The sequence below is a fragment of the Manis pentadactyla genome, chromosome 10, assembly GCF_030020395.1.
Source record: "Manis pentadactyla isolate mManPen7 chromosome 10, mManPen7.hap1, whole genome shotgun sequence".
NCBI lineage: Eukaryota > Metazoa > Chordata > Mammalia > Pholidota > Manidae > Manis > Manis pentadactyla.
Genome location: NC_080028.1, coordinates 128,617,687 through 128,634,652, shown reverse-complemented (window position 1 = coordinate 128,634,652; position 16,966 = coordinate 128,617,687). Strand labels below are relative to the sequence as shown.

General features: G+C 58.8%; 4 protein-coding genes and 3 non-coding genes across 7 annotated transcripts; 3 read left to right on the top strand and 4 right to left on the bottom strand.

Moving 5' to 3' along the window:
• Positions 1 to 36: 36 nt before the first annotated feature.
• On the bottom strand, positions 37 to 6,363 carry TBL3 (transducin beta like 3). Its single transcript, XM_036915945.2, has 22 exons — positions 6,209 to 6,363; positions 4,659 to 4,710; positions 4,481 to 4,576; positions 4,349 to 4,396; positions 4,096 to 4,237; positions 3,913 to 3,997; positions 3,660 to 3,830; positions 3,500 to 3,575; positions 3,322 to 3,415; positions 3,054 to 3,235; positions 2,826 to 2,967; positions 2,668 to 2,726; positions 2,482 to 2,585; positions 1,861 to 2,008; positions 1,547 to 1,777; positions 1,403 to 1,473; positions 1,166 to 1,322; positions 1,038 to 1,096; positions 663 to 766; positions 502 to 573; positions 257 to 415; positions 37 to 177 (listed from the first exon to the last, which is right to left on the bottom strand). Exons 1-22 carry the CDS (start codon positions 6,247 to 6,249, stop codon positions 68 to 70), a joined length of 2,403 nt encoding a protein of 800 aa, XP_036771840.2. The 5' UTR covers positions 6,250 to 6,363; the 3' UTR covers positions 37 to 67.
• A 1,129-nt stretch (positions 6,364 to 7,492) lies between these two features.
• RNF151 (ring finger protein 151) lies at positions 7,493 to 11,307 on the bottom strand (the record flags this gene model as incomplete). Its single annotated transcript, XM_057488037.1, has 3 exons — positions 7,493 to 7,981; positions 10,649 to 10,817; positions 11,039 to 11,307. Coding segments are annotated over 3 exons (882 nt in total), but the record flags the coding sequence as incomplete, so codon positions are not given.
• Positions 10,864 to 10,989, bottom strand: LOC118927622 (small nucleolar RNA ACA64). The gene has a single exon (XR_005030904.1). It is a non-coding gene; the product is annotated as a small nucleolar RNA ACA64 (small nucleolar RNA).
• A 104-nt stretch (positions 11,308 to 11,411) lies between the features above and the next one.
• On the top strand, positions 11,412 to 13,336 carry RPS2 (ribosomal protein S2). The gene is made up of 7 exons (XM_036915954.2): positions 11,412 to 11,591; positions 11,677 to 11,766; positions 12,056 to 12,163; positions 12,416 to 12,589; positions 12,669 to 12,828; positions 13,036 to 13,127; positions 13,215 to 13,336. Exons 1-7 carry the CDS (start codon positions 11,415 to 11,417, stop codon positions 13,293 to 13,295), a joined length of 882 nt encoding a protein of 293 aa, XP_036771849.2. The 5' UTR covers positions 11,412 to 11,414; the 3' UTR covers positions 13,296 to 13,336.
• On the top strand, positions 12,219 to 12,352 carry LOC118927617 (small nucleolar RNA SNORA64/SNORA10 family). The gene has a single exon (XR_005030900.1). It is a non-coding gene; the product is annotated as a small nucleolar RNA SNORA64/SNORA10 family (small nucleolar RNA).
• Positions 12,853 to 12,975, top strand: LOC118927618 (small nucleolar RNA SNORA64/SNORA10 family). Its single transcript, XR_005030901.1, has one exon. It is a non-coding gene; the product is annotated as a small nucleolar RNA SNORA64/SNORA10 family (small nucleolar RNA).
• A 133-nt stretch (positions 13,337 to 13,469) lies between the features above and the next one.
• Positions 13,470 to 15,986, bottom strand: NDUFB10 (NADH:ubiquinone oxidoreductase subunit B10). Its single transcript, XM_036915958.2, has 4 exons — positions 15,716 to 15,986; positions 14,237 to 14,375; positions 13,905 to 14,044; positions 13,470 to 13,631 (listed from the first exon to the last, which is right to left on the bottom strand). The coding sequence occupies exons 1-4, from the start codon at positions 15,861 to 15,863 to the stop codon at positions 13,528 to 13,530; spliced, it is 531 nt and encodes a 176-aa protein (XP_036771853.2). The 5' UTR covers positions 15,864 to 15,986; the 3' UTR covers positions 13,470 to 13,527.
• Between the last annotated feature and the right edge of the window lie 980 nt (positions 15,987 to 16,966).

Genomic DNA, 16,966 nt, shown 5'->3' with positions numbered 1-16,966 from the left:
GTGCCTGGGGTAAGACAAAGCACAGACACAAGGAGCCGGGGCGGAAAGGTACACCTTTCTACATGTTTCAGAGGGCTGCGGGGGTGGTGTGGAGGGTGGGCAGCTTCATGCTGTGCCACAGGAAGTCCAGGAAGGTGGCCGCCTGCAGTGTCCGGCCGAGCCGCTGGAAGTGCCGCTCTGGGGAGGACAGGGCTGTCAGGGCTCCATGGAGTCTGGCAGGGCTGCTCCCTACCCCCCAGGGTGGCTGCCCACATACCAGTGTAGGGCAGCAGGGCCTCCAATGAGGCCCGCACACCCTCATAGGCCAGCAGCTCCTCTGGGGCCTCGTGCCTCAAGAGAACACCCAACACAGCCTGGGCTTCGTGGCAGTGCCTTGAGTTGGTGTTCCACGTGACACAGAAGCGCAGCAAGGCCTCTGCAAGAGACAGGGAGAGTCAGGCGTTCCCCAGGCCACCCTGCTCTTACCAGGCCATCGCCCAGCTCCACGTGCCCACCCCGAACCTTTCTGGTCTCGCCGCAGTCGGAGCACAGTGGCTTCCAGTTTCTCGCAGGCCTCAGGGTCCCTCCGGATGGCTGTGCAGGGGAGCAAAGACTGAGCCTGGGGAAGGGGCACGGCAGGCCCAGGGGACCCTCCGCCCAGCCGACCCCAGGGCAGCACTGACCCTGGACCACAGTGAGCACGGTGTGCGGCCAGTCCAGGGAGATGGCCAGGCCCAGCGCACGCAGGTACCTCTTCTCGTGGAGCAGGTTGTCTAGTTCCTGCTGCCTAGCCCGGAAGAAAGGAGAACAGGGCCGCTGGGGGCCTGGCCAGGACTGGCAACAAAGCCACTGGGGCGCTGCTCCGGGAGTCAGCAGCCAGGGCCTGAGCACCCAGTGGAGATGGCTGTTGCCCACCTCCGAGCCTCAGTCTCCCCATGCTATAAAGCAGGGGTGATACAGATACCCGGCCCCAGGAAAGGGATGACACTGATGCACAGGTCATGCCAGACTTGTGGTGGCACACATGACGAGGGCTGAGTGGGGACCCCCAGACTCACTTGACCAACTGCTCCTCCCGCTTGGCCTGCTCCTCTGCTTGCTCCACTTCGGTCACATCCTGGGGTCAGATGGGTCAGATTGGCACCCGTGCTGCTGAGCCCCCCACTCGCTCCCTGAGTCCACACACCTTCCAGAGGATGATGCAGGAGTCGCTGGCGCCAGTGAGGGCGCGGTCATCCAGCCGGCTGCAGTGCAGCCCCCAGACCTTGTCCTCGTGGGCGTCCAGCGTCCTCACACACTCGTTGTTCTTGATGGTCCAGAGCTTCACAAGTCCGTCAGAGCCTCTGGGTTTGAGATGGGGAGGGGCTTCAGCACTGGGGCCTGTCCCTCAGCTTGACCCGTGCCCTGCCGCCAGCCCACTCACGTGGACAGGAGCTGTGTGCCGCGGCTCACAAAGGCCACCTTCAGCACGGAAGCATCGTGCCCCTCAAATGTCTGCAGGGAAGGGAGGAGGAGGGCATAAGATATCACCGGGTGGGGGGCCGGGCTTAGGGCAGGGGTGGCTTACCTTGAGGCAGCTGAAGTCCTGCAGTGCCCATAGCTTGACGGTGCCATCGGCTGAGGCTGTGGCCAGCACCTGGTCCATGGGTGAGAACTGGACACACCAGAGGCCACGCCGGTGGCCCGAGAAGACACCTAGCAGTTGGCACTGTGGCAGGGCCCAGAGCTTGGCCGTGCGGTCCTGTGAGCCTGTGGCTAGCAGCTTGTCATTGGGGGCAACGGCCACACTGTTGATGTCCTGGTGACAGGAGCACGCAGCAGCTCAAGCCCTATCCAGTGGGGACCCTGCCACACCCCTGCCCCAGCATACCGTACAGTCACCTTGTCATGGCAGCGCTGTGTGACCTGGGCCTGGAGGAGGACAGGGCCACTGTCTGGGGCTATGCTTTTGGACAGCAGGGCTCTGGGGAGAGGCCACAGCTTTACTGTGCAGTCCTGGCTGCCTGTCACCAAGAAGGTCTCCTTCAGCCTGAGGCCCAATTTGGGGGGAGGGAGAAACACGTGCTGAGCCCCAGCCGACAGTCCTGTCTGCCAGTGCACCACCACCCGGGCATGTAGGACTATAGTCTAGACCAGAGGGACTGCCCCAGGATGCAGACAGTACATGTCATCCCCCACCACTGGGACCACCTGCCTGCTCTCCAGCCTGCACCCGCCACCCTTGGTCCCACCATACCTGGTGATCTGGTGTCACCTTCTCCACCTGGGTTTGTTCAGTATCATTCTTTCTGCCCTGTATCCACCCAGTCCCAATATTACTTCCAGAGGAACCCCTCCACTGGTGCCTGGGGGAGCCCCTGGCCCCCATTCTCTGTTCCATATCCCTGGGCTAGGGCTTTGAGGAACAAGGCCAAAGCCTCCCTCTGCATCTCCCTGAGCAGGACCCCCATCAGCAGGGCCTGGGCCTCTGAAGCACCACTGACCCCAGTCCTGGCCCGCTACCTAGAGCAGCAGATGGCACCCACGCTGTGTGTGTGCCCAGAGCCCTGAGCCACACGGGTCACCTCGCCAGCCTTGTTCATCCTCCAGATGCAGATGCTCTGGTCCTAGGGATGGAGGGGTAAGGAGAGGGTGGGCTGGGCTTTCCCACCTGAGGACCCGTGGTACCACACCTCTTAGGTGCCTTACTTTGGCACAGCTGGCAAAGAGCCACCCTTTCCGGAACACATCCAGGGCTAGGACGATGTCTGGGAGGAAGTGGAGGGGAAGTGGTCAGAGATCAGTTATGGCAAGTGGGGACAATCAGTCCAGGCTGGGGTCTGGTAGTGTCAGCTTGGCGCCCTCACCTGTGTGGCCATGGAGAATCTGGCAGGCTGATGTCTGCAGCTCAAACACTTTCAGGCAGGGGCTGTTGGAGGCCACGACAATGTGGGAGTCCTCGGGACCGAGGAACCGGACATCCAGAACTTCCTCACTGTAGCCAGCAAACTGCAAGGGCAGAAAGGACACAAGCCAGACCCACGTGAGTGGAGGGCCAGTGCCCCAGCCGTAGGCAGAGCAGGGGCAGCACTCACCTGCTTCTGTAGCTGTAGGGAGCAAGCCTCGTACAGTAGCAGGTTGTGGTCGGCAGTGACACTGAGGATCAGGCCAGCGGCGGGGACCAGGGAGCAGTGGGTCAGCTCCTGCCCGGGGCCTGGCTGCCGCTGCTGTGTGTACACACACTGCCCCGAGGCTGCCTCCCATACACGCAGTGTGCCTGTGCGGGGACAGGGGCTGCTGGGATTCAGGTCTGCATGCCTCCCCCAGCCCCTGCTACCCGCACTGGCAGAGGGCCCCGCACACCTTGGTCGCCAGCTGTCAAGAAGTGCAGGCCCGTGGACGTCACACCCAGCTCGGGCGCCAGCTCCTCTGGCAGCAGCACTGCAGCCTCCACGCTCTGCAGTTCAGAGGGTCAGGAGGCAGCAGCCCCCACCTCCCTGCCCAGCCCCACTCACTGGCCCCGGCCCCTTGCCACTCCCACCTCAAACACTGGCACGGTCCTTGTTGCCTGGTGGGTCCGCAGGTCCCAGACAACGCAGATCTTGTCTCGGCCTGAGCTGGGGGAAAACAGCCACGTCAGTTTCCAAGTCTCAGCTGCAGCCCCCTCAACTCCTGCTAAGGCTGGGCGGCCAGCTGCTAACCTGAGCATGGTCTGGCCACCAGCAGTAAAGGTCAACGAGGTGACAGCACTGTAGTGGGCAGTTAGCACTGCCAGGCACGACCGGTCCTGGAGCGACCACACACGGATGGTGGCATCTATGGATGAGGAGAAGAGCAGCAGACGTGCAGGGTCCGGGTGGAAGGCCACCAAACTGCAGGCAGGTGGGGTGGGGCAGGTGAGCTGTGCCACCCTGGGCGTGGTGCCCTGCCCGCCCGCCCTCCACTGGCACTCACTGTACAACACCCGGCAAGCCCCGAAAGTGGTGTGTCCCGTAATGCCGCACAATGTCCCAGATGCGCACAGCCCCGTCACAGCCACCTGTGGGGACATGTTTGAGGGGAAGGGGCTGGAGTGCCGGAAGTCCCCTGCCCCTGTGCTCTCCAGCCAGCACACCCACCCAGCCAGGGGGCCTCTACCTGTGGCTAGCAGCGTGGAGACGGGGTCAAAGGCCATGCTGGCCACAGGGGCTGTGTGTACTGCCTTCCACAGGCGGCTGATGCTGCCCTCTCGCCAGGCCCACTGAGCCAGCAGCAGTGCCCGGCTGGCACTCACCAGCACCTGGGGGAGGATGCATTTCAGCTGCGGGTACAAGCATGACCACCCATCCTCACGGACTCAGAGTCTGGCTAGGAGGTACTGGAGCCCACCTCCCGTCCCTGCTGCACATACCGCATCATCGGGGCTGAGCACGAAGGCAGTGATGTCCTCCTGGTCCTCCTAGGGGCAAGAGAGGACACACGGAGCACCAGGAGAGCAGGCTGCTCTCCGTACCAGTCCCTCACCTGGCTCTCCCCAGCTCACCTGCTCCAGGCTCCGCAGCACAGCCCCTGAGGCCACGTCCAGGATGTTGACTCTAGTACCACAGACACAGAAGAGGTGCTGCCCAGTCTGGTCCAGCTGGAGACAGAGGGGTCTCAGCCAAGGTAACACTCTGCAGCCCTTGCCCACCCCACTGCTCTGACCCTCCCTGAGCTGGTACCTGCACCTTCCCGCCCTTGTAGAAAGGCTCGATCTTGCGCTCGACAGCATAGCTGGAGGGAAGACAGGGAAAGAGAGTGAATCGCCCACTGCTGGGTCCCCAGTGCCCAGCCCCGTGCTGCGTGCTCTCCCAGAGGTCAGTGCAACAGGCCCTTGCCCTTGAGGAGTTTCTGGCCAGCAGCAGGGATGCACGTGCAGAGCAGAGGTGCTGGTGATGAGCTCTTCTTGTTGTTACCTTCTTTAAGCTTTCAGCAGAGCTACGGTGGGTGTTGGTACCCCCATGCTACAGAGCAATTGGCCCAGAGCTGGGCACTGATCTACACAGCACGGCCAGTCCCACAGCCCAGTCTCCCCGGAGTTCCTCCACTATGGAGAAGACCAGACCCTGGGGGCCCCTTACTGGCCATGGGAGGCCAGGCCTGGTACCACAGCCAGGAGCAGCATCCTCAACATCTTCGTCCCTGAGGCCCAGCCTCCCTCTTCCCCAACCCTGGCTCCCTCCTCCATCTCTAGCCTGGCCTGCATCCTGCTCCCCAAGCAGTCTTCACTTCTGTGGCCTCATGCTGTCCTCTTCCCTCCCTCTTGGCTGCCTCCATGCTAGTCCCAGCCACTGCACTCTCACATCTGGCCGCCGCTCCAGCTTCTTCTCCAGGCCCCTTCCCACTCTCTCAGATCCTGCTACCAAAGGGGCCTTTTAGAACATAACTGTTCATGTCACCACCCTGCCTTAGCCCCCCTCCCCCTTCCTTACATGTTTTGAAGACTGCCTGGCTAGAGGAGCCTCTGCTGCCCCTTCCTGCCTCACACAGGCTGCTCCTGGTATGTGGCCCGTGCTTCTCTTCCCAAAGTGCAATGGCACCTGCCTTACTTGACTGGGAGAAGCCTGACTGCCAAGTTAAAAGAGTCCTTCAAACCCCTGAACGACGTACCACCCAGCAGGGGTGCTCTTGGCACAGCCACCTGCCTTTGTTAGTGCCCGTCACAGCCACTGACAGAAATGTCTTGTCTAATATGCGAACATTGAACCGTGCTCCACATGGCGGGATTACTCTGTCCCATCCCAGGCATGGAGCACTTAGATGTGCAACAGAGGCTCGGGTGTTGAAAAAGCACAGGACTCAAGGGCCTCCTGGACCACTGCGCATCCACCGCTCTTCTGCTCCCTGGAGAGGAGGGAAGCAGGTGCAAGCTCCCCAGGCCGCCTGCCCCAGAGGTGCCTACAGGTCCCGCTGCCGTCCAGAACCAGGCTCGACTTGTGCTCAGTCCCGCTCCTTCCTCCTTTGGGATTTCTCGATTCCACCCGCCCCCCCCCCCCCCAAACTGGCTCTCATTAAGTCACCGACGCTGGCTGTGCCCGGCGGGGTTCCAGGGCCGCCTCTCCCACTTTAAAATACTGCAGCTGCTACGACCCAGCGAGCCAGTCAGTGCTCAACCCTCACCACTACCCAGACCTAAATGGGCGCCAGCTCCAGGGCGGGCGCCTCCGCTACTCCCGCTACAAACCCGGACCCCTCCCCGGGCTGCGCCCGCAGTCCCGGCGTCTTGGCTCACTTAGCCTTGAAGCGACTCGCTCCCAGTGTGGCCTCCGCCATGTCGCCGCCGCCGCCGCCGCGTGAGGGTGTACGCCACGCCACTCAACAACGCCGGCGCACTGATGGCGTCACCGTCGGCGACTAATGTGGCGTCCCCAGCCCAGTACGACGCCATCTTTGCTGTGGGCAGCGGCTGCTGCTTCGGGAAGCGGAAACTGGGAGAGGCGTTTCCGGCCTGGAGAGTGCGAGGTGAGGCGGTGTCGAATGCACTATGGCCTTGGAATAGACTGGTGGTGGAGTGGGATTGCCAGTTCTCCGGCCTCTTAATGAAAGTCTGAAAAGGCACTCGTAGGAAATATTTGCTAGTTATCCCAAGACCCCTGCCGCCTCAACATTCTGGGATTTGAGGGCAGGCACGATCAGGTGCGGTCAGTGAGCAGATGGAGCTGGGAACGGCGCACTGCCTGCCACCTGCTCACCGCCTGGTGTGAGAAATAACGCAATTAAGTGAATAAAACCAGATACTCTCAGAATCGCTAAAGTATTTATTGAGCACATTCTATGTGCAAAGTTCTGTTCTGGGCACTTTATAGAGAAGAAAAAACTCCTGTGTTCGAGTAGTGCGCACGCCGGGTGAGTTAAGGGTTGGACGGGGGAAGAGCAAAAAAGTCAAGATGGTTAAGTGATCAGTGCTGTGGAAAGGATAAGTCTGGGCAACGGGGCGAGAGGAGTGCAAAGGGCTGCAGTTTTAAATGGGTAATGGAGGCGGCTTCGTTGAAATAACATCTGAGCAAAAACCTGCAGTTGGTGAATCAGGAAACCCTAGGGCTCCCTGGGGGAACAGTGCTTCAGGCTGAGGAACAGCCAGGGCACAGGCCTGCGTTCAGGAGCAGCAGAGGCTGGTGTGGCTGTGGGGAGTGAGGAGGCAGGAGGCCAGAGATAACGGGGGTTCCTCCTGTATCATCGTGTGGACCTGGCTTTTTCTCTTGAGTCCTACAGGTTTTGAACTGGTTGTACTACTGGTTATGAAGCTGGTAGCAGACTGGTAGAAATTAACTGGGAAAGAGACTGAGGATGATCAGTATAAGCCTCTGGGAAGAGACATTTGAGTGAAACCGGCTGAGAGCAAGGGGAGGAGCCTTGGGCAGGGGAAGTAGCCAGTGCGAAGACCCCGTGGTGGGAAAGTACTTGGAGAAGTCAAGAGAGGCCACAGCATCCCTGCAGGGGAAGGAAGTAATGCCGGGAAGGCGGGGGCGGGGTGTGGGGGAGGGGGAGGTGCAGGCAAATGTGACAAGCACAGAGGTGGTGGGGCGGGCCAGACCTGGGCTCCACGTTTATTTACTCTCTATTACAAGGTATCTTGGCCCCGGGCACTCCACAGCTCAGCCCCAGTACTGCCTTCTGGGATGGTCTGGGCCTCCTGTTGCGGGGAGCCCATGAGCATGGCGTCGTCCTCCTCCAGGAAGTCTCCCAGCTGCGCCAGGTGCCGGTGAAAGAGGTTGACGGTGCGGTGCACCTTGCTCATGCGCCGCAGCACGCCCAGCCCTAAGGTTTGGCAGCCTGGAGGTGCGCACGCCTGGAGGGGCCCAGGGTGGCCCCCCACAGCCACAGAACAGCGCTGCTGGGCACCATGCTGGCTGCGCTGCCGGTGCCCAATCAGGGACCCACGTGGCACCCGAGCTGGGCAGCCCTCGTTGGGGCAGGCCATCAGCTCGAAAGGGCATGAGTCCTGGTGCTCTTTGCGATGGGTCAAGCGGAACGTCGCCAAGCAGCCAGCTTCAGCGTTCTTGCACTGGGAGTGGGAGAGAGCACCTTGTGACCTCCACTGTGAGGGCCGTGTGAGGGGCAGCCCACGACTCGGAGATAATGGTTAAGTATGGGGCTAGGTGGCTCCTGCAGGTGGTATGTTTACCAAACTTTTTTAACTTTAGTTTCCCCATCTATATAATTAAAGAATAGTAACACTTTATCCTCTTAAGAATTCTCTATAATCCCCGTTTTACAGCTGAGGACCTAGGGGCTCAGAAAGATAATTTGCCCAAAGTCACCAAGCAAATTAAGTGGTAGAGATGTGACTAAAACTCAGCCAGGTCTGACAACCCCAAGGCGCTAGTCTGAATTATAGGCGTAGAAACCCTTGGTTCTGAGGGTGGTGTCTCCTTGCCCCCTCCCCAGGCTCTGCCCCAACACCCCCAGTGGTGGGACTGGGTGCTTCCAGCTAGCTTGACTTCTAAGTGGCCAATGATCTTCCAGAGTTTATTCACACGGACTACCTTTTTCCATTTTACTTCTTTCCTGCAGTATGGACAGGTCTTTTGTCTAGGAGGCATGAGGGTAGGGGGTGTGTTGGCAGTGGCAAGGAAGCAAGCAGCAGTAATGTGCCTTCTCTCCAGCTAGAAGAGGCATGAGAGGGTTTTTATAGGGAGTTCTCAGCTCTGACGCTTGGGCCAGGGGTTGCAGAGACCACAAGATGAGCTGACCCATATTTTAGTGTCCCAGTGGATTTGACAGCTGAATCTTCTGACCATCATGACCCAGTGCTTCCTGTTCTGGACCACAGGAATGGCCCTCAGCCCTGTCCTCCCAGCCTCTTGGGTACCCAGTAGCACCTGAATAGCCAGCCATCAGAGGATGCACTTCTTGCAGAAGATGTGGCTGCATGGCAACCTCACTGGCTTCTTGAGGACCCCATGGCAGACAGAGCACAGAAGTTGCAGTTGGGAGGGTTAGTGAAGAGGTTGAGGTCATGCGCACCACTCTGTAAGACAAGGCTAGCATCAGGGCCTGGCTGGGACCAGGATCTAGCCCCCTGTAGGTTGCCATCCACAGATCATTCTGTTTCGATGGGAACTGTTTGCCTCCCTTGGAATCTGGTGCATGCCGCAGCTCACTAAATCTAAACTGAGATGTTTCTTATCGCTACCCCATCATTGTCTGGCGCCATCGATGACTTGCCCCAGCGACCTAGAGTAAAGCACGTTAATCATTGTGTCTAGAAACTTGTTAACCCACTCGAGAATGTGATGCCTGATCAATAAATATGAGAGGTGCCTTTCCAGCACCACTCTTGAGCTGGTGTGCCTCGAGTCCCCTGGCTGGCCCACTCAGGTCTTCGATATCTCATCGTGTCGCATCCTTTATCTGCAGGTCGGAGACGGGGAGGAGGCTGACAGCCCCGCACTCCACATGCCCGGAGGGAGACCCAGGAAGCTTTGGGTGGGGAGATGGGCCATGTGAGGACTCCCTACTGTTGATTTGAGGGGGCAGCTGAGGTTAAGACCTCCCTTGACTACAAACCCCCAGCTGGAGAAGCTGGCCTTGGCCTGGAGTCAGACCTGGACAGAGCCTTCTGAAAGATTTCCTCCTCCCATTGGGAACCTGTAACCCACTGTCTGCCCCTTCTGAGGAATGGGGTCCCGTTGTAGGCAGATCTCTGGAGTCAGGCACAAATCTAATGGCCAGAGTCCAGGACCACTCACCATATTTATCTTAGATGTGAGCTTCACTGATTCCTGGGACTCAAGAGCCTCCATTTCACAGCAGGGGTGGACTGACATCACAGTGGCATTGTCCAGCTCAGGTCAATCACAGCCCTGGTCCAGGGCCCCATGGGACCCTGCATTATCTGGCTCTTGCTCCCCTCTCCAAAGGGTCACAGAAGAGGATAGAACAGCATGGACCAGGGACAGGACCCTTGGAGCCCCTGCCTTAGGGGTGGCTGACAGCTGATCCCCAAGTAGCAGTAGGCCAGGAACTAAACTTCTGGGAGTTGTTTCCCCAAGGGTGAGGCTTCAGCAGGAACTGTTTCCCTGTCCTTCCTCAAATACAGTGCTGCCCAGGTGGACAGACCTCCAAGAGCTCAGAGGCTTTTGGCATTGACCCATCTCAAGTCTCTTAGGACCCATGGTGCTAGCTCTAAGTAGACAAGGGACGTGAGGGCCAGATTCCATTTAGCCCGTGCTACCACAGTAGGGAGGCCTGGCCTGTGGGAAAGCCTCCCAGGGCATCTTCATCTTGGCGGGCCTATGAGAAAATGTGAAGGAAAGTCAAGTCTAGTCTATGAAACCAACATGTAGGAATAAAGGTTCAGTGCTATGGGAGTAGCAGTAGGAAAGGAAGATGAGGTCAGAGGGTAGAGTCCCAAAGACCCTAACCCTGCCCCAAGAGCAATAGAAGCCACAGCAAACGTTTGAGCTATGGACCTTGCACTCCTGTCCTTGCCAGTTGTGGCCCAGACTCACTTGCCTCCAGCTCAAGACACTTTGCTGAGGTAAGGTATGAGGTGTCATAGACCCATCAGGGTGTCAAGCCTGGTTCTACCACTTAAGGAGTGTGGGGACCTTAGGAGTCACCTGCCAACCTCCACAACCCAAGTTCTACCCCTGGGTGGCACCCACAGCAGAGCTGGGCTGGCCAAGTAGAGGAGGTGTGCCACAAGGACCTGCCCTTCAGAGCACACCTTGGTCTCAGCGCCAAAGATGCGCTTTTCAGGCTGATGGGCGGGAGCCCAAGAACACCCCCACACAGATGAACTGGTTCCACCCACGGCTGTATTGCAAAATGAGGGCTGAGAACCCCTCCTCCACAGTCCTGGCCGCGACGGTCTCGGGCTTCGGCAGACCAGCGTCCTGTTAAAGGAAGATGAGGTCAGAGGCCAGAGCACCGAGCACCGGCAAGTGTCGGGGCCTGGGTTTCACCTGCCCACACGGAGGGGCGGGAGGCGAGCTAAGGCCCCGGTGGCTCTAGGCGCCGAATCTCACCCACGGCCACGGCCAAAGCAGCAGGTGATTTTCAACCAACGCCAACCCCCGCTGGCAACACTTTAGCAGAGCGTGAGAGACGGACCTACCTCCAGTACTGCAAAGCGAAGCGGCGTCGCAGGAACTTCCGGCCGCTCCGGCAGGGCGCAGACGGCCAAGCAGCCGAGCGCACGCGCACGCCCAGCCAATCACAGGCTCTTTTATAGAACTCCGAGCGCTCGCGATCCGGGCGGGGCAGCCAGTGTATCGCGGCACTTGAGGTGGTACAAAAACCGCCCTGTCGCGAGGCCTCATCCTTCTTCTCCGAAAAACACGTGAGTACGGCCGTGGCGGCGCCGAGCTGCTCGGACGGCGGGGTTTGCGGACATTGCGGGGTCTCAGGAGGGCGCGCCCGCGCTGTCGGAGTCCCGGTCCAGTCAACTCGGGTGTCAGGGCCTCACTAATTCTTGTCTTCCTTCTCAGCAAATGGCGGATGACGCCGGTGCTGCGGGGGGGGCCGGGGGCCCCGGGGCTCCCGTAATCGGAGGCCGCGGCAACTTCCGTGGAGGCTTTGGGAGCGGCGGCCGGGGTCGGGGCCGCGGCCGGGGTCGGGGTCGGGGCCGTGGCCGCGGAGCTCGCGGAGGCAAGGCTGAGGACAAAGAGGTACGTCCGGGCCAACCGCGTGGGACGGGCCCGTGGACGGTGCCTGGCAGGCGGCCCTGGTCACCGGCGCCTTTTCCGCCTGCAGTGGATTCCTGTCACCAAGCTGGGCCGCCTGGTCAAAGATATGAAGATCAAATCGCTGGAGGAGATCTATCTCTTCTCGCTTCCCATCAAGGTAACACGAGGGCCCTTTGTCCCTGGAAAGGGCTTTGGGCAGGTGGGGTCCCAGGGAGATTTTTTCTCGGGGTGGAGGGATGAGACCTGCCTTTGAGGGGCTCCAGGCTCCACGTTTGAGAGGTGGTGTGGTGCGTGGGTGTCCCACGTCTCACATTGGTTTTCCGCCTGGAGAGTAAAGACTGGACGAGCGGCTTGGTTTGTTGAAGGGCTCCCAGTGACGTGTGGTTGTGGATGGGCATTGTTTTAAACTCAATAAACGTATTCGCCACGAATCTTTTCCCTTGTAGGAGTCTGAAATAATTGACTTTTTCCTGGGGGCGTCTCTCAAGGATGAGGTCTTGAAGATTATGCCTGTGCAAAAGCAGACCCGAGCTGGTCAACGGACCAGGTTCAAGGTAGCCCACTTGTCTTGTGCTTTTCTCGGCCGTTTCTTTCGAGGGGTTTTGTGAGACTCTCTCAGCTCTGCACAGTCACACTAGTTGACACACGTGTGACTTTCGTAATGGGGAGAGAGAGAAAGGAGCTCCTCAGGACCTCAGATTGGCCTTATGGTGGCTACTCTTCCCTTGAGGAGCACGACAGGCCCTGGGTGGTAGTTACTGTTGGTGTGCAGGCGAGTGGCTCACCAGCCAGCTTTCTCGTCTTAGGCGTTTGTTGCCATTGGAGATTACAACGGACATGTTGGCTTGGGTGTTAAGTGCTCCAAGGAAGTAGCCACTGCCATCCGTGGGGCCATCATTCTAGCCAAGCTCTCCATCGTCCCTGTGCGGCGAGGCTACTGGGGGAACAAGATTGGCAAGCCTCACACTGTCCCTTGTAAGGTAGGTGGGTGCTGATGAGTGGTGGGCCCTGTAGTGGTGCAGACTCCAGCCCATCTCCTGTTTCCTCCGCCATTTCCAGGTGACTGGCCGCTGTGGCTCTGTGCTGGTGCGCCTCATCCCTGCCCCCAGGGGCACTGGTATCGTCTCTGCCCCTGTGCCCAAGAAGCTGCTGATGATGGCTGGTATTGATGACTGTTACACTTCAGCCAGGGGCTGCACGGCCACCCTGGGCAACTTTGGTAGGTGTCCCACACACAGGCTGTGGCCTCTCGGCTCTCCTCAATCACTGTGTGCTTGGTGTACTTTGAGAGAGAGGGAGAGTCATGCCTTCCTAATGCTTGGCAGACTGGCCCAAAGTGGCCTCTCTTCCTAGGAGTGCAACAGCTGCCTGCACGTGGGGTTTTCAGTGACCCCCCACCAACCGTCTTATGCTCTCCCTTTTCCAGCTAAGGCCACCTTTGATGCCATCTCCAAGACCTATAGCTATCTCACCCCTGATCTCTGGAAAGAGACAGTGTTCACCAAGTCTCCATACCAGGTACTGCCTGCCCTGCCACCATTTTACCTAGCCAGGTGTAGAGGTGGTATGCCCAGCTGCAACCAAAGCGTTTTCTTGTCTTTTTAGGAATTCACTGACCATCTTGTAAAGACCCACACCAGAGTCTCTGTGCAGAGGACCCAGGCTCCAGCTGTGGCCACCACATAGTTTACTACGAGTAAAATAAAGTGAATAAGTTGCCTACTCAATAGTTGGCTTTTGTTTCTTTCTCTCACAAGTTTGGTGATGACTGAATGTGGAAGAGAGACGGGAGGCAATGACAGGAATTAGCGTAAAGCTCATCAGTGTGTCGGGGTTAGAGACTGAAGGTGACATGAGAAACAGCTTTCATGACTCTTTATTTTTGTAATAGTGACAGTGTGTGGGAGCTTCAGCCACCTCAGGCAGCAGCTGCCTCTTCAACAGCTTTTCTCTCTGCCAGCATCCTCTGCTTCTGTTTTGCCAGGCACTTCCTGGCAGAATAGTGGGCACCCAGGTCGTGATCTAGGAACAAGACGGGAGGGAAATCATGGGCCACTTCGGCCATGATAGGGACTGAGGTCTTCACACACAGGCTGGGCGGCTGAGCAGAAAGGGGCCAAGCAGTTTCTCAGTTGCTGCACCCCACTGGCCGGCCTGACTGCAAGCTTTGGGTGTGGTGGTGGAAGGGAATCACATGCGGCATGCAGTTGGAAAGCACTGTTAACAAGACTAGTAGCCCACACCTGCGTGGGGACTGGGAGGACTAGGGGTCAGGCTGGGGTGGAGCTTGCTTACAGCGGTCCTGGTAAGCCTTGGCCACCTGGGTAAACTGCTCCACTTCGTTGGCACAGTTCTGCCTGTAGCTCTCACCTTCCCTCTGCTGACAAGCCTTCAGCCTTTCCTGGATGATGTTAACAATTTCTTGATCGACTTTGCTGAAAGTGAAAGGGACAAAACATGGTCCACAAGGAATCCCTTCCCTGTCCCCAGGGAAAACAATGAAAGCAGGACCACACAGCCCTGTGGGATATGCCATCCCATCTCCTAAAGGAATGATGGCCCAGCAGGATATGTCTGTGTAGGGCTCGGTATTCCCTGACAGAATGAAACCAAAAGGCAGGACGTACTAATCTCTTCTCCACTGCATTTCTGCTTCAAACATGCACAAGACGTCTTCCTCCTGGCACTCGGTGATGTCCGGCACACGGCGGAACTCCCGGTGGTAGTAGTAATACCTGTTCTTTGCATGCTGCCTCTCTATAAACCCTGCAGAGAGAAAATCCCAGACTTAACTCCCTGCTGGTTTGGACAGGCCACAGTTTGGGCTCTTGGCTTTGTTATTTCACATAAGCCACGGAAAGGGCAAAATTCCCAAATGTTCTCAGCTTTTACAAGACTGGCAAAAGGTGTGCGCTGGCACAGTCCAGTCCTGCGAAGAACGGGGCTACAGAAGGTGAGGGCTGTTTATGGAGAGCCTCCTGCCAGCCAGGCACCATCTGGTTCCACATGCATTATCTCACTTTGTCCCCACAGCAACCCTATGTGCAGCAAGTCCTTTTCATTTACAGACAGGACTGAGGCCCAGAGAGACAGGAGGATTCGGAACCCAAGGACTCTGCAAGCCCACGCTCTGCTATAGGTTGTGGCAGCTGGCCCACCTTCCCCACAGCACAGAGACTCCACTGTGTAGACAGAAGCCATGACGAGCCACCAGCAGGGATTCTAGGCCCACATCTGCCACCACTGGCCTTCAGTCTTTTAACTTCCCCATTGGTAAATTAACAGGTCGGACCTAGCGGGACTTCAAACATCCAGACATGTAAGGTGCTACCAAAAAAGCAGCTCCGACGCTGTGCCTACTTGATCCTCCCTAAGAGCTGCCAGAGCATGCTATGCACCCCAAACGTTTTTGTTGTTTAATGACAGAACTGACTGATTTAAATGCACGGATGAGCTGCTTGCCACTCGTGGCTGAAGGCGGAACTTGCGGTAGCTGCTGCCCCGTGGAGCTAGCTGGTGGAACCACAAACTGGGCAGCGAAGAACTTTTTTAAACATCTGCCTGGTTCGGGCCAGAGGTGGCGGGAATGTGGGCAGGTATCAAGCGTGGCACACACGGAGGGCACCTCACAGCACACAGAGGTTGAGGGGCCCTCAGCCATCACCTGCCCACCGCGGTCATTTTGCAGGCGTGCAGAGGATTTAGCGGAGAACCCCTTCATTTCGACACCCATTTGCTGACCGCCTACTGTGCACAGCGCAGGATGAAAAGCGAGCAGGAAGACTGAGATCTAACGAGACTTAGGACACGGATGGCTGCGATCCGCAAACCTCTAATATTTGGACGAGGCCGGAGAGCAGGGGTGCGCGGAGGGTTTCCCAGGCGCCGGGGGCTGGGAGGCGGTGTAGGGGCGGGGGCGTTCCGGCGGCGAGGCCTCAGGTGCCGTGGGGGTCCAAGGAGGCGAAGAGGCCCGCAGGTGCCCGGGTGGGGGCCCAGGGGAGCGGCGAGGTGTCGCGGCAGAGCGCCCGGGACCGGATGCGGGGGGCTCTGAGGGGCAGTGGGGCGGCCAGGGGGCGGGGGCGGCGAGGCCCGGGTGGGGCCGTTACCTCTCACGAAGGTCACGGGCCGGTCCACGAGGAGGTCGAAAGCCTTTGCCAAGTAGGTGACGGGGTTGGGCAGCGAGGTCCGCGGCGAGGGCGCCGGCGTCCGACGAGGGGGCTCGGGATACACGTCCTTGTCCCAGCTGTCCGGCATGGCGTCGGCGCGCAGCGAGCTCGCCTCCGGACGCGCTGCCCGGGGCTCCGCCAGGCTCCCGCGGCCTAACGGCCGCAGCGCAGGACGCCCGAGCGCGACCTCGCCTGCGCAGGGCGGCCTGCGTCCCGAGGCACCATGGGACTTGTAGTTCGTCTGGCCGCCCCCGTGCGGGCTGTGGCAACGCCTCACGGCGGGTGCGCATGCGGCCTTCCGCCCAGGCCTGCGTTTCTGAAACGCCTAGTCTGTGGGGGCGCTGGTCTCGGTGAAGGAAACACCCCCTATTACTTTATAGGTGACAGACACAGGAGTAGGTAAACCATGCATTCCGATCCGATGGCGTGCAGGCACGTGCCAGCTGCACAAGCGATCAAGGTGAACACAGCTGGGCTTTCCTGGAGAATTCAGGCGGGGAGAGCAAATGACTAACACCACAAAGTCAACAACTAACACAAACTACCAAATGTCCTACTCTTACAGGAAGCCTTCCTGGGTTGCCCATTCCCTATGGCCTTCTCTGGGCTCCGTTGTGTTTGCTAGAACCCTCATAGACTGGCTGGTGTTGGCAACCTGGGGCATTGCCTGGGTCTTAGCAGGGGCAGGGCTTGCCCTCGGGGCCCCCCCCCCCATAGGGAGAGGTTGTTCCTGCCTTGGGCACAGGGTGTTCTGTTCTGGTTCTGATGGTTCCATCCTGGCTCTGAGCATCATCCTACCCCTGGTGCAACTCACTGCCCAGGACCCTGCTGGCTGCCTTCGGTGATCTGCATACCTGGCATTGCCCTTGTCCAATACCAGAGATGATGCTGGTCACCTCCTGCCCAGAGGCTGGGGCCGGGGACACAGAGCCATCCACTCAGTGGACGCACGGCCTCTGGAATCACACAGGGGTCAAAGCTTCGCATCATGAACTCTTAGAAACACACACTGTCAGACCCAAAGAATTGTGCTGTTGGCCTGCAACAATGGCCTGAACAAGGGGACCCAACAGAGGCAGACCCGATGGAGCTGCTGCAGTCGCCATGAACTGAACTAACAAGTGTGAGCTTGCCCACCAGAAGAATACGAGAGAGCAGAGTACGCGGTTAAGGGAAAGGGACCAGGCGATG